General features: G+C 44.5%; 1 protein-coding gene across 2 annotated transcripts in view; it reads left to right on the plus strand.

Moving 5' to 3' along the window:
• Positions 1 to 24,661, plus strand: part of TMTC1 (transmembrane O-mannosyltransferase targeting cadherins 1) — a 201,224-nt gene extending 176,563 nt beyond the window's left edge. For both annotated transcript variants that reach the window (XM_070754857.1, XM_070754858.1), the window contains 7 exons: positions 7,945 to 8,047; positions 14,688 to 14,823; positions 16,423 to 16,567; positions 18,070 to 18,207; positions 19,187 to 19,309; positions 21,382 to 21,459; positions 23,854 to 24,661. In XM_070754857.1, coding sequence (XP_070610958.1) covers positions 7,945 to 8,047; positions 14,688 to 14,823; positions 16,423 to 16,567; positions 18,070 to 18,207; positions 19,187 to 19,309; positions 21,382 to 21,459; positions 23,854 to 23,988 — 858 coding nt within the window. In that variant the 3' untranslated portion in view covers positions 23,989 to 24,661. The remainder of the gene's footprint in view (positions 1 to 7,944; positions 8,048 to 14,687; positions 14,824 to 16,422; positions 16,568 to 18,069; positions 18,208 to 19,186; positions 19,310 to 21,381; positions 21,460 to 23,853) is intronic.
• Positions 24,662 to 24,907: the final 246 nt, after the last annotated feature.

Below are 24,907 nucleotides of genomic sequence, written 5' to 3' on the forward strand. Positions count from 1 at the left end.
GTTGCTAAGGAAAATGGAAAATTGCAATTTAGGGTTTTAAAGTGTTACAGGAAGGCTTGTAATACTGTTCATAGCCAAAAATAGTGTACTGTATTTACTTCCGCATCTCTACTTCGCGGAAATTCAACTTTCGCGGGCGATCTCGGAACGCATCTCCCGCGAAAAGCGAGGGAACACTGTATAAGCAGGGATTTCCACTCCTTCCTATAATTGTGGTCATGTGAAATCCTTGCTTAACAACCCACATAGTTTTTGCTTAACAACGGCAATGGGGCCTGGTGGGATTATCATTGGTAAGGGATGCAGCCACATGACATTGTCCCCAGCGAAGGCCTGCCGTCTTGGTGCTACCGGTGCGCCCTCTGAGGCTATAGTGGGTGCACGCGCATCCGGTTGGCACGTACGTTCCCGTTGGCATGAGATTTGGCTTCTGCGCATGCACAGCAAGCAGAATCTCACGTGAGGATGCACATGTGAGCGAGATTTTGGTGATTTTTGCACATGCAGCTCCATTTTCTCCACCGGAACGGTGATCCCCCCCCCATTCCGGCTGCAACCATTACTGGTAATAACATTAGACTAATGATGCTTTGGGCATCAGGTTCAGGAAGCATGATCTATATTACTGGAAGCATATGTTTATCTTAGACTATGGTTCTCTGTTGTCAGCCTTTCTTCTCCACTGCAGCTGGAAGGAGAGTCCAACATGGGTAGTTAACCAATCTTATTGGTAGAGACTGAGTTAATTATTTACATATTAATTAGGTACCGCCCCCTTGTATCCCCCATGAGCTCAGTTTTAAAAACTCAGTCTAAGAGTAGAGACTTACTGAGTTTGAGCTTAAGCTAATTAGAGCTAGTAATTAAGAAAATAATTAATAAAATGTTGTAACCTGTTTAATTTTTCTGCTTTGTTTTTCAGATGGAGCTGACAGCAGTAGAACAGGAGGTAAGGGGTCCCTGCCCTCCGTGGGCAGCACCCCCAACGTTACTCCTCAGGGGTTTTGTATTCCCTCCGAGGGAACACCCCGCAGAGGAGCATCCAGCCTGGGGTCCCTGGCCTCCGAGGCCACACTAAGGCTGCAAGCCGAAGGTGGGGGGGTCCGCCCCCCCCACTGGGAGGCTTGATATCGCTCCGAAGATCCGGCGAGGCTCGCCGAAAGAGCGATCAGCTGTTCGGCGGCGAGGGAAGCCGCCACGGAAGCCGCCGCCGCCGAAAAGGGGGAAAAAGCCGCTGCCAGAGCCGCCACCGGAGCCGCTGCATCAGCGTGACCGCTGAGGCCACCAGGCTATTGTGGGCAGCGGAGGCGAGAGCCAGGGCGACTACCCTGGCGTAGACCGCCATCAGCGGCAGAGCAGGTAGCGGCGAGCCCGAAAAGACCGGGAATGGCACGGGCGCCGCCATCTTGGAAAAGATCGTGGGCGGAGCGCAATTAGGCGCGAATGGCCAGCATTCTGGCGGCAAGAGCGCGAGAGGGGGCGATTAGGCTCCAGTGCGCAGGCGCAAGAGGCTGGGAAGCCGAGACGCCATTTTGGTTCGAGTCATAAGGGCGTGGAGCCAAATTTCTGTTTATCAACATAACTGTGAGTAACTATGGAAGAACAGGCCGGGAATGACAAGAGCAGTTCCCCCGCCATCAAAGATAAGGGCAAAGGGAAGGCAAAGGATAAGACAAAAGCCTCCCAATCTTCCAGCTCCTCTTTAAAGGAGGCGGAGAAGCGTATTAAGGCCCTTGAAAAGAAACTGGAAGCGGCCCTGCAGCCCTCTCCCTCAGGATTGCCCCTTACCCAGCGGCAGCAAATGACCCCTGACCAACTGACCACCCAATCTCCCTTGGGGGCCACTGGGAGCATGCCAACAGGGGACTGGTCGCCTGATAGACAGTTTATACCAATATCTCAGGCCATGCCATCTCCTGGCGCTTCCTGGAACAGACCGGGGTATGCAGGCCATTCGGTCAGAAGCCTGCAGGGGCCTTCAGCTACGTTTACCCCCACGGCAGCAGGCTTAAGGGGCCCATTGGGCTCCTGGCAACAGATGACACCTGACCTGCAGGAAATCATTGCCAACGTTTACTCACAGGGCATTGCTACGGGGGTGCAGCAAGGCGCTAGGCCCCCACAACAGGTTCCAGAAAGAAATCCTTGGACAGTACCGCCCCCTTCTGGCGTGGGGTCGCTGATGGAGGAACCACAGTTTGAAGAGAGTGACAGGGAATATGACTGGTCAGAGGATGAGACAGTACCAGAACCGCCACCAGCGGTAGGCCTGTTTAAACCTGCTCTATTCAGAACCTTGCTCTGTAAGGCCAAGCAGGTGATGACCCTCGCAGGCACGCCTAAGGCGACTGACCCTGCTGACACAACAAAAACCTCGGAGGCTCTTCTCAAGGAATCTCAGCCGGAGACTGAGCACTTCCCGGCCTCCCACATCTTTGTCGAGGGAGTCAAGCAGCCTTGGCAACACCCAGCGGCTGCGCAGGGACCTTCGAACATTGAGAGGAAATTTTACACTTTCGACGAGGAGGTGGAAAAACTCCTAGAGTTCCCGCCAATTGACCAACCGGTAGTGACACTTGTCTCCAGTGCGTTGGTGCCTTCGGAAACTGGCGACAGCTTGAAGCCTGAGGAAAGGAAGGCGGAGATGTTGCTGAGGAAGGCACATCAGATGTCCGGCTGGGGGTTTAGAGCGGCTGCCGCGGCATCATTCATCAATAGGGCATCCATTATGTGGTTGCAAGAAATGCAAGCCAGGCTCGGGCCAGAGGACGGACGCCTCAGGCAGGACCTGAGCAAGCTGCGAGCGGCAGCAGAATTCTCAGCAGATGCTACCCTCCATGCGGCGAAGTTCTCGGCTAGGAGCATGGCAACGACTATGTCGTCACGACGCCTTCTCTGGCTGCGAAATTGGCCAGCAGACTTGAAGTCTAAATGGCGGCTGGCCTCAAGCCCGTTCCAGGGGTCTATGCTGTTCGGGGAGATCTTGGAGAAGGTCCTCATTGAGGACAGAGACAAGAAGAAGGTGCTCCCCAGGGCAAATAGGAGACAGGACCGCAGGTCCGCCCCATACACAAGGCGCCAGAACCCTCGCTGGGAAGCCACCTCAGGAACGGGTCAGGCTCAAAGATCCTTTGCTCCAGGCCAATATGGCCAATACAATCAGTCATCCTTTCGATCCGATCGGGGGTCATTCCAGGACAGACCCCGAGGCTACCAACAATCGAGACGGCCATTTCGGGGAGGTAACCAGAGAGGTTTTCGTCGCTCCAAGTGACTCAGCCGGGATGCCGATAGGAGGGAAACTTCAACATTACAGTCCCTCCTGGCTACACACGTCATCCGACAAATGGGCCTTAGCCACCGTTTCGCAAGGGCTGCGGCTGGAGTTTGTCCAGCCTCCACCATCCCGCTTCCTTCATTGCCCCGTGATATGGGACTCACAAAAGAGACTACAACTCCGAGAGGAGATAAAGCATTTATTGGACATTCACGCTATAGAGCCGGTACCCCAACAGGAAGAGGGCAAGGGGTTCTACTCAGTGATCTTTATAGTACCCAAGGCCTCAGGAGGCTGCCGGCTCATACTAAACTTGAAACAATTGAATGTTTTCATAAAATACAGGAGGTTTCGAATGCACTCTTTACAGACAATTATAGCTTCCATACGCTCCCACGATCTATTAACATCAATAGACCTCAAGGAAGCGTACCTCCACGTGCCCATACATCCAAGTCATCGGCGGTTCCTCCGCTTTTGCACCGAGGGGGAGCATTTTCAGTACAGGGCCATGCCGTTCGGCCTCTCCTCGGCCCCTCGAACCTTCACCAAACTGTTAGACATTTTGACGGCAGACCTGCGCCAGAGATCAGTCCGGCTGATGGCCTACCTGGACGACATAATCGTTTTGTCCAGGTCACCATCGGGAGCCAGGAACGACTTGGACAGGACAGTGCAAACACTGGAATCTCACGGTTTCACGATCAATATGGAGAAAAGTCACCTGTCTCCCACCACCAGATTACTTCATCTCGGAGCAGTCATAGATACCTTATCAAACACGGTATCTCTGTCTCCGGAAAGACAACGCACCATACGGCAACTGATCTCCAGCATTCAGCACAACAGGAGAGTTCCCCTGGCGTTGTTATCCAAAATCCTGGGGACATTGGTGTCAGCCATAGGCATCGTTCCCTGGGCAAGACATCACATCCAGGATCTACAGTGGTTCTTGCTCCCAGCTCAGAGAACCAGGAGGAGCCACTGCAACAAAAAGGTTCGTGTTCCACGGGCAGTCCGAGAGTCCTTGCGATGGTGGACATCGCCAGCCTTAAGCAAGGGCTCCCCCTTTCGGCTCCAAAGCCCAGTAACCCTCACGACAGACGCCAGCCTTTTAGGATGGGGCGCACACATCGGACATCACATGGCCCAGGGCCTCTGGTCAGACAAGGACTTGGAGCCAGTCAACATCAATTTCCTCGAATTGAGAGCGGTGTTTTTGGCCCTCCAAGCGTTTACCCCGCTGGTGCAGGACAGACACGTGCGGGTCCTGACAGACAATGTTGCAACCAGGGCCCATCTAAATCATCAGGGGGGCACGAGGTCACAGCGCCTCATGGAGGAAGCCAACCATCTCTTCGATTGGGCCGAGATTCACCTGGCATCCTTGACGGCCGAACATATTGCTGGCGTCAGCAATACTCAGGCGGACTGGCTGAGCAGGACCATTCTAGATCCATCGGAATGGAGCTTGGACCCCGCCATCTTTCAGCGGATGACTCAAAGATTCGGCATTCCCTCTGTGGATCTGTTTGCCAGTCAGCAGAATGCTCAACTGCCCAGGTTTTACACACGTTTTCCGGATCCAAGGGCGGAAGGGACCAACGCCCTCCTCTCCCCTTGGCCACCCGGTCTACTTTATGCCTTTCCTCCCACCAGTCTCATTCCCAGGGTGGTGGAGAAGATCCTGGCAGAGAGAGCGGAGGTGCTATTGGTGGCGCCTCACTGGCCTCGACGTCCATGGTTCTCCGACCTTGTGGCACTATCGGTGTCACCACCGTGGAGGATTCCGGACCGGATCATCGCCCTCAGTCAAGGGAACCTGCAACACCCGGATCCCCAGTGGCTACATCTAACCGTGTGGCACTTGAAAGGAGCAGGCTGAGGCAACAGATGTTACCAGAGAAGGTCATTGATACAATACAGGCAGCACGACGTCCGTCGACGTCAAGAATCTACCAGGCAACCTGGCAAGCATTCTGTAAGTTTTGTGACCAACGTCATCTGAACCCGAAGGAGACATCGGTAATCCCGGTGTTGGAATTTCTGCAACAGGGGATAGAACGGGGGTTAGCCCCTAACACCCTAAAAAGACAGGTGGCAGCCCTGGCCACTATGATACAAGTTCCAGAGACACGCTCCTTGGCCTTCCACCCGTGGGTGAGGGATTTTTTACGAGGAGCTACAAACAAGCACAGCCCGCCAGTCCGGAGGTTTCCGTCATGGGACCTTACGCTGGTACTCAAAGCATTGACAAAACCACCTTTTGAACCTTTGAGGTCCATTTCCCTACGACTGCTATCCATTAAAACGGCCTTTCTGGTCGCAATCACGTCGGCACGCAGAGTGTCAGAAATAGCGGCATTATCTGTCAGATCGGACCTCTGTATGTTTTATCCAGACAGAGTTGTGCTAAGATTGGACCCCACCTTTATACCAAAGGTGAATCCTACATTTCATAGGAAACAGGAATTGATACTTCCTGACTTTTGTACTCATGGAAATCATCCATCTAAATTGCGATGGCACAAAATTGACGTCAGGCGAGCTCTGAAAATCTACATCAGACGTACAGAAACATTCAGGAAATCTGAACAGTTGTTCATATCATTCTCGCCACATAGGATGGGTCTAGGCCTGTCTTCTAAATCTATTAGCCGATGGCTCAAGGATTGTATCATGGAAGCTTACAAGGCTAGGGACCAGACCCCACCATCAGGACTGACGGGTCATTCAACACGTAGCGCGGCCACATCAGCTGCCTGGGCCACGCAAGCCTCCATAGAGGATATCTGCAAGGCCCCGACCTGGGCGGCTCCTTCCACCTTTGTTAAACATTATAAGTTGGATTCGTTTGCTTCAGCGGACGCAGCGTTTGGAAGGCGTGTTTTGCAACGAGTTTGTGCCTCCACGACGTCCCTGACAAGACCTTCTCCCTCCCATGGGCCTTAATCTTTGGCATATCCCATGTTGGACTCTCCTTCCAGCTGCAGTGGAGAAGGACCGTTGTACCTACCTGAACGGTCTTCTCGCTGCACTGGAAGGAGAGTCCAAACCCACCCGGCACTGTTTAAGTTCAGGGACGCCGGAGTTGGGCAGACATTGTTTTTGGTTGGACAGTTGACAATAAAAATTGGTTATCCTCTTACATTGTCTTCGTTTTTAAAACTGAGCTCATGGGGGATACAAGGGGGCGGTACCTAATTAATATGTAAATAATTAACTCAGTCTCTACCAATAAGATTGGTTAACTACCCATGTTGGACTCTCCTTCCAGTGCAGCGAGAAGACCGTTCAGGTAGGTACAACGGTCCTTTTCTACCATCAGAATTTTATTTCCACTGCAGATGTCCAGTAGATAAAATCCCCATACTTCCAGGGCAATAGGTAAGCTGGGTTGGTTGATTTTTCCACTTGACTTTTAAAAGATTCTTTTAAGTAACATAAACCAGTAGCAAATTGGCATGCATCGTATTTGCGCCTAACGATGGATGCCTCGAAACCCCATCAAGGTCCTTAGTGAACACAGTAGAGAATACGGCGGGGAAATGAGTTTACTTTCTGCTAAATGGGTGTTTTGTAAGCAGCCACACACTTTATGATGGCCATTGTGTGTCCAGCAAATAATGCGTGGCATTGTGTGTACAGACCTCTCCTGCAGCAGTTGTTTTGTCTATGTATCCTTAATCTAAAGTCTGTTCTGACCTAGGCTTCCTGAGTAAATAAGACAGCACAAACAACGTCCCACAAACCTCTTTTTATTTGTAGCAGCTGAATTATTTTCAGTAACAGCCGTAATAAGTCCAAACTAAGGAAAACAAGCCGACTACAGTCTTTCAGAGAAAGGCAGATAACACACGTGAACCTTGCTCTTCTTTCGAAAAATGCTCAGAACTAATTTGCAGGAAAATTTGGCAAGTTCAAACAGAAGTAGAAAGAGAGATGAACGGAATTGCTTCCTGCAATGAACCCTTTGGTGTTCTCTACTTATACAGTGGTACCTCTACTTATGAACTTAATTTTTTCTGTGACCAGGTTCTTAAGTGGAAAAGTTTGTAAGAAGAAGCAATTTTTCCCATAGGAATCAATGTAAAAGCAAATAATGCGTGCGATTGGGGAAACCACAGGGAGGGTGGAGGCCCTGTTTCCTCCCAGGAGATTCCTAGAGAGGCCCCACAGAGGCTTCTCCCTGCCTTTTCCGGCTCTGTTTCCTCCCAGGAGATTCCTAGAGAGGCCCCACAGAGGCTTCTCCCCACCTTTTCCAGCTCTGTTTCCTCCCAGAAGATTCCTAGAGAGGCCCCACAGAGGCTTCTCCCCACCTTTTCCGGCTCTGTTTGCTCCCAGGAGATTCCTAGAGAGGCCCCACAGAAGTGGGGAGAGAATGCGTTCAGGAGAGAATGAAACGAGCAGGCATGTGTACATCACTTCTCAGAAATGACCCTCTGCACAGGCGCAGTACTATTTAAAAAACCAAGATGGCGCCAAAGAACCAGCTCGGGGTGCGTGGCAGGCTTGGGTTGCTGCTGGTTACTATCGGTTCAATAGAACCAATCTGAACTGGGAGGAACCCACCTCTGCAGCTAACGCCAGCCAGTTGATGACGATATGATCATTTAAATGGTGGCAAGGGACTGAATAACAGCATTTGCTCTCTTTTTTGCCTTTAGGAACAGTTAAAAGAAGCTGAGGAAGTATATCAGGCTGGCATCGAGAATTGTCCTGAAAGCTCTGATCTGCATAATAATTACGGAGTTTTTTTAGTTGATACTGGTAAGTAAAAACAAGGCAAAACCTGGAGGATTAAGAGCTACTCTGGATCAATTAAAATGATTGCCATCAGAGTTACTAGCCTGGCAATTAAGGCTGCTCTGATAAATTTTTTTTCTTATTTTCCTAAAGCTCCTCTCAATGTGTCGCATTGTATGTTGTATTATTATGCATATAAAGCTTTTTATTATGCATATAAAGCTGTTCTTCCACTCCAAGAACCAATTTTGTAGTTCTCAACACTTTCAATTGCCAAGCAGTGGCATTAGCCCTTCTATCGCTTACTCTAAGATGAAGAGCTTTAGCGCCCCCTCTGGGCAGCTGCAGCAAAGCAAGCAAAGAGGCCGCAAGACCTGAAGTGCAAATGCATCAAGAGTTGAGATGCAAAGTACTGTACACACACCAGAGGCACCTCAGACTGCATATCTTTGAGGGTGGAAGGACTTCAATTCCCAGAATTTTTGGCCGTGGCTGTTGTGAGTGCTCCTTGTTCCACCTCAGGTCTTGTCTTATTCTGAAGAGGATGAGCCAGGCTCATCCATAGCAGTAACTGTGACAGGGATCTTGAAGTCTTAGTGGATAACAAATTAAATATGAGCCAACAGTGTGCGGCAGCAGCCAAAAAACCCCAATGCAGTCCTAAATTGTATTAAGAGAGGGATACAATCAAGATCAAGGTAAAGGCACTAATACCACTTGAGGCATCTGAAATATGGTAAATGATTTAGCTTTACTAGATAAATGGTCAAAGCAATGGAAACTGCAGTTTAATATTTCCAAATGTAAAATAATGCACTTGGGGAAAAGGAATCCTCAATCTGAGTATTGTATTGGCAGTTCTGTGCTAGCAAAAACTTCAGAAGAAAAGGATTTAGGTGTAGTGATTTCTGACAAAATGGGTGAACAGTGCAGTCAGGCGGTAGGGAAAGCAAGTAGGATGCTTGGCTGCATAGCTAGAGGTATAACAAGCAGGAAGAGGGAGATTATGATCCCGCTATATAGAGTGCTGGTGAGACCACATTTGGAATACTGTGTTCAGTTCTGGAGACCTCACCTACAAAAAGATATTGACAAAATTGAACGGGTCCAAAGACGGACTACAAGAATGGTGGAAGGTCTTAAGCATAAAACGTATCAGGAGAGACTTAATGAACTCAATCTGTATAGTCTGGAGGACAGAAGAAAAAGGGGGGACATGATCGAAACATTGAAATATGTTAAAGGGTTAAATAAGGTCCTGGAGGTAAGTGTTTTTAATAGGAAAGTGAACACAAGAACAAGGGGACACAATCTGAAGTTAGTTGGGGGAAAGATCAAAAGCAACATGAGAAAATATTATTTTACTGAAAGAGTAGTAGATCCTTGGAACAAACTTCCAGCAGACGTGATAGATAAATCCACAGTAACTGAATTTAAACATGCCTGGGATAAACATATATCCATCCTAAGATGAAATACAGAAAATAGTACAGTGGTACCTCAAGATACGAACCCCTCGTCTTACGAACAACTCGTGATACGAACCCGGGGTTCAGAAAAATTTTGCCTCTTCTTACGAACTTTTTTCGAGTTACGAACTGGCATTCGGAGACTGCTGGGAAGCCGCGCGGCTGTTTTAAAAGGTGACAGCCGGGCGGCGGGGCTTCCCAGAAGCCTCCCGAACGCCGGTTCGTAACTCGAACAAAGTTTGTAAGAAGAGGCAAAATTTTGCTGAACCCCGGGTTCGGTTCGGGAGGTTGCTGGGAAGCCCCCCAGGCCGGCTGCGACCTTTTAAAACACCCGCGCCGCTTCCCAGCTGTCTCCCGAAGCCAAACGCGGAAGTTCGGCTTTAGCGTTCGGCTTCAGGAGACAGCCGCGAAGCGGCGCGGGTGTTTTAAAAGGTCGCAGCCGGCCTGGGGGGCTTCCCAGCACCCCCGAACCCCGAACCCGGGTTCGGGGGGGTGCTGGCAAGCCCCCCAGGCCGGCTGCGACCTTTTAAAACACCTGCGCCGCTTCGCAGCTGTCTCCCAAAGCCGAACGCGGAAGTTCGGCTTTAGCGTTCGGCTTGTGTGCTGGCATGCACACACACACTAGCGCCCACACATGCTCCCATTTTTAGCATGCAAGAAGAAAAAGGTTCATCATCACTGGTGTAGAGTCTTCTGATTGAGCAGGGGGTTGGACTAGATGACCTACAAGGCCCCTTCCAACTCTGTTAATCTGTAGCAGTAATAATAATATAGTTTGTTTCAGCTGATCTTTGAATGGATTTGAGCAGGAGGAGAGTTCAGTTTGAAGGAGGCGAGACTTGAATCCATCAGCCAGGGGTTACTTACCCTGCTTAGTATCGATCGATACGTGATGGCTTTGAAAAGATGTTTAGACATTTTAAACCATGTAAACTGGCAACCAGAAAATCCCCTCTCTCTCCCCTCGTATGAATCTTAAATCTAAATTTGTAGTTATTTTTAAACCTGGGTTTTATTTGCATTTCGCATACAGATTGCTCTATTCTGCTGTTACGGGATATATGTAAATGTGTGACACACAGTGGGCTGCCGTGTAAAATTTATCTTTAAAAGCTGTTTGCTTTCCAGTGCTAGCAATCTGTCACTTTTCTCAAGGAGGCAATTAATTGTCAACACATTGATTGTTGTTGGGGTTTTTTTTTGCTTAACATAGGACACCGACAAATTATCCACAATCAGTTCACACAGCTTGTACTTCTCTCTAACTTTCTTATAATGGATTGTTCTGTCACATATCTGCGGGAAATGTAATAGACCAGCTCCATCTTGTGGAAAAAGAAATACCACATTTGCTATTTGGTTTGGTTTTGGTTTTAGATCATACGTGTGTCTATCTCCTCCTTAACATTATTTAATGTTAATGAGGTTCCTTTATCTGGGCTCCCACTCCCTCCCTTCCTCTCTCCCTCTCTCACTCATCATCATCATGATATATAATATTAATAACACACACCCACACACCGGTATATATATTTGCATCAATATTAATGCTTTTAATTTTATGTTGCAAACTGCTGGAAGCATATTTTGAAACATGGCATATATTTTTGAAATTCTAATTAGAACTAATCTTACCTCTGCCATGTTGAGAAAATCATTCCCTTCGCCCTAGCTCTTCAAAATTAGATTAGGGAATTCATTTATTAGTATAGCCCGGTGTAAAAGAGCTAGTAGTATGCTTTTAACATTACAGGTAGTTCTCAACTTGCAACCACAATTGAGCCCAAATTTGATGGTTGCCAAGTTAAAAATTTGTTAAGTGAATTTTGTCCCATTTTACTACTTTTCTTGTCATGAGTGAATCACTGCAGTTGTTAAATTAGTAACTATAAATAAACATAGAAACATAGAAGTCTGACGGCAGAAAAAGACCTCATGGTCCATCTAGTCTGCCCTTGTACTATTTCCTGTATTTTATCTTAGGATGGATCTATGTTTATCCCAGGCATGTTTAAATCCAGTTACTGTGGATTTACCAACCACGTCTGCTGGACGTTTGTTCCAAGGATCTACTACTCTTTCAGTAAAATAATATTTTCTCATGTTGCTTTTGATCTTTCCCCCAACTAACTTCAGATTGTGTCCCCTTGTTCTTGTGTTCACTTTCCTATTAAAAACACTTCCCTCCTGAACCTTATTTAACCCTTTAACATATTTAAATGTTAAACATATTTAAATAAATAAATAAAATGGCCAATAAATGTGATGTATGGCTGTCATTTAAATTTGTTTGATTGATTTTTAATATATAGGGTTTTTAGCTTATGTAATTCTTAATTAATTAGATTTGTCTTTGTATTTACTGTTTCATATTATATGCTGTGAACTGTCCCAAGCCTTCTGAGAGGGGCGGCATACAACAACAACAACAACAACAACAACAACAACAACAATAATAATAATAATAATAATAATAATAATAATAATAATCTGAAGTTAGTTGGGGGAAAGATCAAAAGCAACATGAGAAAATATTATTTTACTGCAAGAGTAGTAGATCCTTGGAACAAACTTCCAGCAGACGTGGTTGGTAAATCCACAGTCACTGAATTTAAACATGCCTGGGATAAACATATATCCATTGTAAGATAAAATACAGGAAATAGTATAAGGGCAGACTAGATGGACCATGAGGTCTTTTTCTGCCGTCAGTCTTCTATGTTTCTATGTTTCTATAATAATAATAATAATAATAACAATAACAATAACAACAACAACAACAACAATAATAACAATAACAACAGTAGTAGTAGTAGTAGTAGTAGTAGTAGTAATAGTAGTAGTAGTAACCCGGTTGTTAAACAAATCTGGCTTCTCCATTGATTTTGTGGCCAGTGTGCATGTCCATGCCAGAAACTGAAAGATAATCTTCCCGGCACGCGCATGCGCACCAGCCAGCTGCTCTGCTGGTTTCCAGTATACACACATGCACCCCCATTTCAGTACTGGGGGCCCAAAAAAGTTCACCAACACTCCATATGCACTAATTTTTTTCAGATATTTATTTATTAAACTTGTATATCTCCCGATTCCAAATATCTCTCAAGCAGCGTAAAGATACTTTCACAGATACTAACTTTGAAATGGCTTTGGTTGATCTTGGGTCAGCCACCTTCTCTCAGTGTAATCTTTTTTTATTTTTATTTATTCATTGGTCCAATACACAATACATATGGAAGAGAATAGACATGAAGAAATATATATAAAGATAATATGTAAAAATAGAGGAGATATATAAAAGGAAGAAAATATATATGATATATGAGAAAAAGGAAAGATAATTAGACAGGGGACGCCCCTTACTGACCTCTTAGGAACCTGGAGAGGTCAATCGTGGATAGTCTAACGGAGAAATGTTGGGGGTTAGGGGTTGACACTATTGAGTCCGGTAATGAGTTCCACGCTTCGACAACTCGATTGTTAAAGTCATATTTTTTACAGTCAAGTTTGGAGCGGTTAATATTAAGTTTGAATCTGTTGCGTGCTCTTGTGTTGTTGCGGTTGAAGCTGAAGTAGTCATTGACGGGTAGGACATTGCAGCATATGATCTTGTGGGCAATACTTAAATCGTGTTTTAGGCTTCCTCACAGGGTTGTTGTGCTAGAGAAAATATGAAGCGGAAGGTGTGTTGCAGATGTTCACTGCCTGCAGTCATTTGTAAAATGATAATAATAATGATGATGATGATGATGATGATGATGATGATGACAACAACAATAATAATAGTGGTATACTATTGTGAGTGGTCCACGTCTGGCTCAGCTGGTCATGGATTTCGAGGACCAGGAGTCGGATGAATAATGGCATCGGAGGCCAGTGTTCTTATCACTCAAGTCTGAGAGAGAGAGTGAAGATGAGTTGGAGACTGGGAAACCATCAGAGACTGTAGAACTCTCAATTATGATATTGTCTGACTCAGAGGACGATGGGGACTTTGAGGATCAAACCCCCCTGCTAGATGCAAGGGAAAGGAGAATAAGATCGAGACATGAATATCTCACAAGAAGGGGTTCTTGGTGTTAAACAGATCTATGCAACCTGTGGCCACACCTTAGCAGTATAAAAGGACAGGCTGATGGGAAAGGGGGTATGGCAAACAATATTTCCCATTATGTAGGAAGGTGCCTTGGAGTTGAGCGACTTATTCTACTTCTATAGACTTCGATTCCTGCCTGTTGCAGGAGCTATTAAACTCTCTGGGCAGTGAGTGTAGTTAAAAACCACAGACCCATCATTAGTGGAGATTTATGACCCTATCTGGCCGGCATCCCGAATTTTCCTTATCTTCTGCTAATTAGAGGAACTCGGCCAGCATGAAATTCCTTGCATTAACCCTTGTACTGCAGAAATTGTGTTATCAATAGACTTTGCCTATGGGTTCTTTTGAAACAGCACATGTTTGGGTCTTTATTTCTGATTTCTGATCCAGCCGGACAGAACAGATACAAACAAACAAAATTTTGTGAGCCCTCTTAAGAGCAACACTGTTCTGACCTCAACACCAACTGGAAAAAACAGCCAGACACTCTGGTAAAAGCCAAAAGTATTTTATAACTGGAAAAAATAAGCACAGAGGAAAACCTGTTCTTCCCAACAGACAGGATATAATACGGTACAGCAGGGTCCTGATGTCCAGACAATACAGCAAGCTTCTTGCTGGCAACCCCCCCCCAAGGTTTCAATAGTCAAAGGCACAAACCAGGATTCCAAGACGCCAAAGTTCACAGTCAGGTCCCACGACTCTCAAAGATAAAACTCCACAAGCCAGGAAGGGTGGGTCTGCCTTTTAGCCTTTCCCAAGAGCACCACACCCAAACCCAGCTGTTGCCACTTTAATGCTGAAAGTATTTAGCCAATTGATTCCGTCTCTGAGTAGCTCTTCGTTGTCGCAGATCAATTATGGCTTGTGCACTTTCCTCTAAGGAATCCAGGCTGCTTGCTGGGGAGTGCTCCCCCTGGTGGGACTCTGGCTGTCCTCCCTCTTCTTCAGCCTGGGATTCCTCCTCCTCGTCTGTCTGCACCTCCTGTTCCTCAGCCTCTCCCTCTGAGCTGGAAACCGACAGAAGGTCAGCCGTTCCCGGAGGGGCCTCAGACGGAACCACAACAAACACTAACAAAAGCCTTCTTTTTCCCAGGATCTCCAGAGACTGCTGTCTCTCACTATCAGAAAGCCATTGAACTCAGCCCTGGTCATCATGTGGCCATGGTGAATCTGGGAAGACTCTACCGCTCTTTGGGGCAGAACAAGGATGCTGAAGTCTGGTACAAGCGGTAAGCACGTGGGCATTCGGATGTTCTCGGCAAGGCAACAAGAAATCTTTGTCTTTTAAAAGGGAAATACAGTGGTATCTCTACCTACAAATGCCTCTACTTACCAACTTTTCTAGATAAGAACTGGGTGTTCAAGACTTTTTGGGCTCTTCTCAAGAACCATTTTTTACTTACAAACCTGAGCCTCCAAAACTGTAACGGGAAAAGGCAGGGAGACGCCTCCGTGAGGCCTCTCTCGGAATCTCCTGGGAGGAAATAAGGCTGGAAAAGACGGGGAAAGCCTCTGTGTTGCCTCTCTAGGAATCTCCTGGGAGGAAACAGGGCCAGAAAAGGCTGGGAGAAGCCTCTGTGGGGCCTCTCTAGGAATCTCCTGGGAGGAAACAGGGCCAGAAAAGGTGGGGGGAAGCCTCTGTGGGGCCTCTCTGGGAATCTCCTGGGAGGAAACACGGCCAGAAAAGACGGGGGAAAGCCTCTGTGGGGCCTCTCTGGGAATATCTTGGGAGGAAACAAGGCTGGAAAAGGCGGGGAGAAGCCTTTGTGGGGCCTCTCTAGGAATCTTCTGGGAGGAAACAGGGCCAGAAAAGGTGGGGGGAAGCCTCTGTGGGGCCTCTCTGGGAATCTCCTGGGAGGAAACAGGGCTGGAAAAGGTGGGGAGAAGCCTCCATGGGGCCTCTCTAGGAATCTCCTGGGAGGAAACAGGGCCAGAAAAGGTGGGGGGAAGCCTCTGTGGGGCCTCTCTGGGAATCTCCTGGGAGGAAACAGGGCTGGAAAAGGTGGGGAGAAGCCTCCATGGGGCCTCTCTAGGAATCTCCTGGGAGGAAACAGGGCCTCCACCCTCCCTGTGGTTTCCCCAATCACACGCATTATTTGCTTTTACATTGATTCCTATGAAAAAATTGCTTCTTCTTACAAACGTTTCTACTTAAGAACCTAAGTAGAGATACCACTGTAGTGCTGTGTTTTTTGAAAGGGTTATGCTATCATCTTTTTATAACCACTTGGCTCTGGGTGTTTACTGCAAAGAAAGAATTTGAATTTTGTCTGAATTCCAGATTATTATTATTATTATTATTTTATTTTTAGTAAGGGCTGGTGGAGCCAGAATAGAACAGTGATGGTGAACTTTTTTTTACCTTGGGTGCCGAAAGAGCGTGTGCATGTGCTATTGTGCCATACCCATAATTCAATGCCTGGGGAGGGCAAAAATAGCTTCTTCTGCCCCCACAGAGGCCCTCTGGAGGCCAAAAATGGCCCATTTCCCAGCTACTAGTGGGCCTGGGAGGCCCATTTTTCACCTTCCCAAGTCTTCAGAGGCTTCCCTGGAGCCTGGGGAGGTCAAAAATGCCCTCTGTTTCCCCAGAGCCCCCTGGAAGTTGAAAACACCCTCCTAGAGCCTCACACAAGCCAAAAATCAACTGGCCGGTGCACACATGTGCTTTGGAGCTGAGCTCGGGCAACAGCTTGCATGTCGGCAGTTATGGCTCAGCATGCCACCTGTTGCACACATGCCATAGGTTCGCCATCACTGGGGTAAAAGAAAAGGTTAGAGAACTTTAAAGAGGTCCTGTACGTAATTTATTATTTTACTCTATTATTTAGGGCGCTTAAGGTAGCACGGAAGGTCGAAATTCTCTCCCCGCTTGGAGCACTGTACTATAACACAGGCCGATACGAAGATGCTTTAAAGATTTATAGGGAAGCTGCCTCATTGAATCCCTCCAACAAAGAGACTCGGCTGGCTCTGGTGAGTGTACGCTGTTCTTCTTCAGACTCTGCCACAGGTGTCGTCTTTACACATTTCTTTTTGCATGCAGGTATGAGAACCTGAAATTATCTATTTGTTTGTTTGCTTGCTTGCTTGTTTGACTTATCTGCCGCCCGTCTCCATGGACTCGGGGCGGCTTACAACATTTTGGTAAAAGGATACAATAAATAAAACATTTCTAGGCCAATTAATAGAATAATTAATTTAAAAATTATCTTAAAAACTAAACATTTAAAATCAAAGAGTCACATAAATACTATCACACTGAATACATTCATTGGGCAGAGGTTGGGGTCTAATGACCCCAAGCCTGGCGACATAAATGTGTTTTCAAATTCTTACGGAAGGCAAGGAGGGTGAGGGCAGTGTGAATCTCTGGGGGGAGCTGATTCCAGAGGGCCGGGGCCCCCACAGGGAAGGCTCTTCCCCTAGGCCTCGCCAGCCGGCATTGTCTGGCTGATGGGACCCTGAGGAGACCAACTCTGTGGGACCTGACCGGATGCTGGGATTTGTGCAGCAGAAGGCGGTCTCAGAGATAATCTGGTTCTATGCCATGTAGGGCTTTTTTTATGTTTTGAAATATTTTTATTGTATTTTTTAAAAAGACAAACAAAGACGTACAACATTTAACACTCAAGGAGTTGCCATTGCTCCGCTTATCTTAGAAGTCTAACTACTACAAAAAGTAAAAACCTAACTATAATCAGATCAATACAAAAATAGCATACGTTTATATTAGGTATTTGTTAAATTTAATTCTATATGTTAATTAAATTTCTTTATCTGTAAAATACTTATTCAAAAAATATAATATAATGAATAGCATATCTAACTTTATCATACTATAAACATTTTTAAACTATTAAACTCTAACTTACAAAATTTCAAAATTATAAGTTCAAGAAGTTCTAAATTCTTGTTACTTTAACTGTTAATGTTATTTTTAAAGTTCCACCATTCGTATACTTTAGAAACATAGAAACATAGAAGTCTGACGGCAGAAAAAGACCTCATGGTCTTTTTCCATATTTTATTCCATATTTTATAAAATTCTGTTTCTACTTGATTATTCAAGCGTTCTGTCATCATGTCAAGTTCTGCACATTCCATAATTTTTTTTATAAACTTCTACATCCTTTGGTATTTCCTTTTCTTTCCATTTCTGCGCAAATGTAATTCTTGCCGCAACCAATATATGTATTATTAAGTAATAAATTTCTTTTTTATACTTAATGTTTGAAATACCCAATAAGAAAAAATAAGGAGATTTTTTAATCTTCTCCTTTGTTATTTCATTTATCCATTTCTCTACTTTATTCCAACATCTGTGCCATAGGTTCGCCATCACTGGCATAAGACTTAATCCTGTACCTTTAGTGTTCTTAGACTGCCTTACAGAGGAGACCAACTAAATATTCCCCAGGATTCTAGGAGGGAGAATTGTTTCCTTTACTACTTCTTTTCTCTCTCTCTCTTTATAGGCTCAGGTTTTAACAATGATGGGACAAGCCAAGGAAGCAGAGCAAATGTTGAGCCACATTGTGACCGAAGGGGCTGAGTGCCTGGAGTGTTACCGCTTGCTATCTGCCATTTACAGCAAGCAAGAGAGCTACAACAAGGTAGAGTTACCCCTCTAGTCCAAATGCTGTCCTCTACCCATATCTGGAAGGTAATTGGAAAAAGATAAGTCAAAACAACCATAATAATTTGGAAGGGACCTTGGAGGTCTTCTAGTCCAACCCCCTGCTTAGGCAGGAAACCCAACACTACTTCATTTACATACTACTATCTACACTACTACACTATCTACTACTATATCTACACTACTTCATTTACATTTATAAATTCCTGTTGATTTACAATAGGAGTTTTTAAAACAATTAGTCCCTTTAAATAATTTTAACAATACAGTTGAAAGGCGAACAGAAGTAGATGCAAGCATTTCGTATTGATTCATCAGTACCTACTGTATATTACAATAAAATATAAGCCTACAAGGTATGCAAAAAAGCAACCAATGACAAGCCTTACACTGATAGGAGGCTCAGATTGACATAAAAACAACCAATGACAAGCCTTACGCCCACAGGCATAGATTGACATAAAGCTGCTTCTGCATGAATAAGGAAGGTTGTAAATAGTTAATGACAACAGCCTCAGCAAAACACAGGAAATGAAAGTTTAAACACAGAATTTGGATCCACCTAGTGATCCATAGATAGTAAGTGGCTGAAGATGGTACTTTAGGGCCATGATCTGCTGTTGTATTCATTAGTTTGTCAAACGTGTACAAGATAGCAGATATAAATATAAACATGGATTTGAACAAAATAAATGAATACAAATAAATGAGGATGGTAGGACAGGGACGGTAGGCACGCTGATGCGCTTATGCATGCCCCCTTTATGGACCTCTTAGGAGTGGGGTAGACAATGGTAGACAATTTATGGTTGAAGCTGTGAGCATTAGAGGATGTAACAATGGAATCAGGTAGAGCATTCTAAACATTGACCACTCTGTTCCTGACGTTTGTATTTTCTGCATTCGAATTTGGAGCCATTTGAGTTCATATACATTTGTTGTGTATATCTGTGCAGGCACTTGAAGCCATAGACAAAGCTTTACAACTGAAACCAAAGGATCCCAAAATCATATCAGAGCTCTTTTTCACCAAAGGAAACCAACTAAGAGAACAAAACCACCTGGACAAAGCTTTTGAGGTACTCACTTACATATGAATACATAGATTGAATTCATTAATTAAACCTAAGTGATGCTCTTCAAGTTGCTTAATTGAACACATGCATTTGAGGATCATGAAGCAAAAAGGCTGTGGCTTATTGTGTGGGTGTGGCTTGATGGTCATGTGACTGGGTAGGAGTGGCTTGCCGGCCATGTGACCAGGTGGGAGTGGCTTGACAATCATGTGATTAGGGGTTCGTTTAAAGGTCACATAACTGGGTGGGAGTGGCTTACTGACCAAGATAAGTTTTCAAATAGGTGTTTGGATTCTTTTTCAGTTGATTAAGTCACATTATTTGAATAGCCGCAAAAAGGACAAATTATAGACAGCATTATTTGTTGAGCACAGGAACATTTTAAGGTTTTGTACAGAACCCACAAGGTTCAATATTGTAACAGATTATTATTATTATTATTATTATTATTATTATTGTTATTGTTATTATTGTTATCATTATCATTTTTATTATTATTATTATTATTATTATTATTATTATTATTATTATTATTATTATTTATATTTGTATGCCGCCCCTCTCCGAAGACTCGGAGTGGCTCACAACAAGCAATATACAGAGTACAAATCCAATATTAAAAACAGTATTTAAAACCTTTATAATAAAAACAATCATACAACCCAAATAGACTATACATAAATCATAATAGCTGAGGGGTATATTAGATTAGGCAAGTAGCTCAATTTCCTTTAATTGTTTTAAAAGTTCAGTTCTAGATAATGTTTAAAATAATTAAAGCATTTATGGGTAAAAACACACTATTTAATTATTTCCTATTCTAAAAGTAATTAAGGATCATACTAAGCTATAGAGAAGGAAGGACAATAAAAAAACAATAAAGTATTCAATAAATAGTGCATAAACCTACTATCCCCACTGCGTGCGCGCGTGTGTGTGTGTGTCCCGCCCCCCGTCGGGGCATCAGCCCATCACTGGCTAAATAGCAAGAGGATAAGTTCCAGAGAAACATAATCTATTTTAGATTATGTTTAAAAATTAATAGGTGACTATATGCTTATTTCCAGGGATTATGGATCAACTTTTGTTATCCGGCCAAAGTTCTCAGTTTCTTTATTTGGAACAGTCTCTGTGATTCATAATATTGAGCTCATATCCCAGAGTTCATCTCCATTTGAACTGTATTTTTTTTCTTTTCCCCTCTCATTAGAATATTAGCTGGCTCTCTTCAAGATAGCACCTCTAGTTTTCCCTTTGTTCCCCTACCCCCCAAAAAACTTTTTACAGAGGATAGTTTTTCAAAGTCTTTGCAGAATGGTACCCTTCTTCTTGGAACATATGCTAGTTGTGTTAAACATATTGATTGTCCTAAGGAAATTACAGTTGTTATATCCTGTCCATCTCAAATTGTGGCTCCCTTTTATGATTCATTTCCGACCCCCAGCATATCTTCACCCAGTAAAATAGCTGGGAATTAATATTCTATAATATCTAAGAACTCAAGTGTGGGGGAAAGCTACTTATTGATTGATTGATTGATTGATTGATTGATTGATTGATTGATTGTATTTGTATGCCGCCCCTCTCCGTGGACTCGGGGCGGCTAACAACAGTGACAAAAACAGAATGTAAAAATCCAATACTAAAACAGCTAAAAACCCTTGTTATAAAACCAATCATACATACAAACATACGATGCATAAATTGTAGAAGCCTAGGGGGAAAGATTATCTTAGTTCCCCCATGCCTGACGGCAGAGGTGGGTTTTGAGGAGCTTACGAAAGGAGGGTGGGGGCTATTCTAATCTCTGGGGGGAGTTGGTTCCAGAGGGCCGGGGCCGCCACAGAGAAGGCTCTTCCCCTGGGCCCTGCCAACCGACATTGTTTAGTTGATGGGACCCGGAGAAGGCCCACTCTGTGGGACCTAACTGGTCGCTGGGATTTGTGCGGCAGAAGGCGGTCCCTGAGATAATCTGGCCCGGTGCCATGGTATTCCTTGTGTACATTAAGATCTCCACAAGATACTGCAGAGATGGGTCTTCTAATGTTGAGTTTTTATTTTCATGATAATTGTAGAGCTATAAAGTGTCTGTAGACTTCAACCCAGAACAAGCACAAGCATGGATGAATATGGGAGGCATTGAACACATCAAGGTAAGAAAATGCAGACATTATTTGTGAGTCATCCCTGTGATCTATAATCCTTTGGTTGGTACATAATGTGTGGTCACCAGATCACTTAGGATTACATGACGTTAGATTATCTAGGTCTCCTAAGTCTACTTATAACAGTATTTATTATTAAATGTTTAATTAAATAGTAAAGATCAAAAGTTCTTTACATTGTCCAATTAAAAGTGTTACAAGCTACAGTAGACTTCTCAAGTAGACTTGTTCTATTCTAATTTAGGGTAGAGCTGCAACAAAATGTATCTGAAGGATGATTTTAAATTAAACTTCTTGTTATTTTAAGTTATCACTTAAAGAAGCACAGAAAACTGTTGACTGTTAACTGTTAACCATTGAACTGAATGTCCTCTCTAACCTAAATACCATGACCTCAAAATGTAGCTGCTCAGCTTGGGAGCTACCTTAGTACTAACTTTACCTTGGGTCATCTCCTTTACACCTTCCTATTAGGCACAACCCAGGGTTTCTGATTGCACCTGTAGCCGATAAACAGTTTTGTGAGAGGGATAGCTCCTAAATGAAATAGGGCTTTAACAAGAGAAGATTCACAAACGTTTAGCCTTGTTCTTTTCTCTATAAGCAAGAATGTATGTATGCATGCATGTATGTATGTATGTATGTATGTATGTATATATGTATGTATGTATGTATGTATACTATTTGTGGCCAGCTTTTAAGTGCCTAATACACCTTAGCTAATTTATACGACAAATGTGGCAACCTTGTTTATTCCTTTCCCGAATAGCATCAAACTGAATATAGACCTCACAGCTTATGGATTGTAATTTTAGTAGTATTGGCAATGCATAATTGATAGACTGGATTTTATAATGGGTTTTATCTGTTATTTATCCTTTTGTCCTACTACTTTTGATTGTGTATTCACTGAGTGTTTTTTATTTGTTTTGGTCTATGACTGTAATAATAAATTTGTAAACCGGGCACAGAGTTTTCAGACAGCTGGCTCTGAGTAAAAATCTTAGATGGGGACAGCAGTAACTGCAATTGGCCATAGTAGCAGCAGAGAATGAAATATGGGCCTGTCAGAGTTTGTTGCAGAAAATGAAATCCAGTAGAGCAATCCGGAACCCACCCTTCTCTGGTTGTAAACCGAGGGCTACCTGTACTGCAAAAACAATGACATGACGTCTGCAGAATGTTGGTATCTAAATGAAAAATCTAGAGCAGTGTTGGCAAACTGAGCCGGGGTGGCGCAACAGGTAGAGTGCTGTACTGCAGGCCACTGATGCTGACTGCAGATCTGAAGGTCAGCGGTTCAAATCTCATCACCGGCTCAAGGTTGACTCAGCCTTCCATCCTTCCGAGGTGGGTAAAAGGAGGACCCGGATTGTGGGGGCAATAGACTGGCTCTGTTAAAAAGTGCTATTGCTAACATGTTGTAAGCCGCCCTGAGTCTAAGGAGAAGGGCGGCATAAAAATTGAATGAATGAACGAACGAACGAACGAACAAACAAACAAACAAACAAACAAACAAACAAACAAACAAACTGGAGCATCTGGAGGTTGAAATGGCCTTTCCAAGGGCCGAAAGATGGAAAAGTCTTGCGTGCCCTCCCATATGGCTCCCGTGTCATAGGTTCGCCATCACTGCTCTAGAGCAGTGTTTTTCAACCAGTGTGCCGTGGCACACTAGTGTGCCGCAAGACAAGGTCAGGTGTGCCGCGAAGCTCTGAGAGAAAGAAAGCAAGAGAGAGAGAAAGAAAGAGAGAGAGAGAGAAAGAAAGCAAGAGAGAGAGAGAGAAAGAAAGAAAGAAAGAAAGAAAGAAAGAAAGAAAGAGAGAGATAAAACAAGAGAAAGAAAGAGAGAGAGAGAAAGAGAGAGAAAGAAGGCAAGAGAGAGAGAAAGCAAGAGAGAGACAGAGAGAAAGCAAGAGAGAGAGAAAGCAAGAGAGAAAGAAAGCAAGAGAGAGAGAAAGAAAGCAAGAGAGAGAGAAAACAAGAGAAAGAAAGAGAGAAAGAGAGAGAGAAAGAAAGAAAGAAAGAGAGAGAGAGAAAGACATAGAGGGAGATAGGGAGGGAGAGAGAAAGCAAAAAAGAGAGGAAGGAAGGAAGAGAAAGAAAGAGGGGTGGAGAGAGAGAGAGAAAGAGGAGGGAAGGGAGAGAAAGAGGGAGGGAGAAAGAAATAGAGTGAAGGGGAGGAAGAGAGAGAGAGATAATGTTTTTGTCCAAACTTTTTTAGCGCCCCCCCCGCTCAATGTGCCCCAAGGTTTTGTAAATGTAAAAAATGTGCCGCGGCTCAAAAAAGGTTGAAAATCACTGCTCTAGAGCCTGCCTGTGAAGTTATGAAAAATGTGTTTTGATTCTTTCCCCTCTTGTTCCACGTTCTTATTTTTGCAGGGCAACTACATCAGTGCGCGCCAATATTACGAGAAAGCTTTACAGCTGGTCCCGAACAGCAAACTGCTGAAAGAGAATTTGGCGAAACTGGACCGCCTAGAGAGACGGCTGCAGGAAGGGCGGGGAAGAGGGTAACTGGACTGGCAAGACAAATCACCCACCTCTCGGTGAACGAGTGCATGTTGTGGAAGCCCCATGTTTCCCTCAAGATAAAAAGCAAACAGGACAGAATCACGGGGCAGCGGGGACCCAAAGTAGGAGGAGTCTATGTAAGGGTTCGTAGAGGAGTCACCAAAGCTTCGGGAGGCCTCCTGGAGGTGTGGAAGGCCAGGTGAAATCCTAACCTTAATCCAGAGATGATGTTGGGAAATGCTTGAAAAATGGCTAAGATTAAATGCACTGCTGGGATGATTGTTGGGAGGGAGGCAAGGACTTGTTTTAGCAAAAATCAGAGGAAGTATCCATCTCGCAAGAAAAATGCTCTTGAAACCAGGTGCCTGATTAGCCAAGAACGTAGCAGCATCAGTCAGTGAAGGAAGTGAAAGACAGGGACAGCTGCCACGGAAGGAAATGCCACTCTCCAGAGGCACTAGTAAAATCTCGGTAATAAATCTTGAAGAAGAATTGACTGTTATCTCAATGAAAACGATGTAGCTCATCCTCCTCTAAACACTTAGATCCTGAGAGCAGTGTTCCCTCTAATTTTTTTGGGGGGTGGGCGGAAAAGTATAGTGTCTGAGCGGCAGTCCCTTCGGGACTGGGCGGCACAGAAATAATAAATAAATAAACAAACAAACAAACAAACAAACAACCCACCCTGTTTTGCCTCAGAGAATTTGAAAATAAAATACTGTACTGTGTGTCTATGACAGTGAGCTCATAATAGGGCAACTCTATCAATATCAAAATGCCACTTAAATAGTTGAGCTAGTTTCAAACTAGATTTTGATTTTCTTTCTCTCTTCCTTACTCCCATTCTTTTTCTTTCTCTTTTCCTTCCTCTCTTTTTTCTATCTGTTTCTCTCTCTTCCTCTCTCTCTCCTTCCCTCTCACT

Source organism: Erythrolamprus reginae, chromosome 6 (assembly GCF_031021105.1).
Source record: "Erythrolamprus reginae isolate rEryReg1 chromosome 6, rEryReg1.hap1, whole genome shotgun sequence".
In the NCBI taxonomy this organism is placed as follows: domain Eukaryota; kingdom Metazoa; phylum Chordata; class Lepidosauria; order Squamata; family Dipsadidae; genus Erythrolamprus; species Erythrolamprus reginae.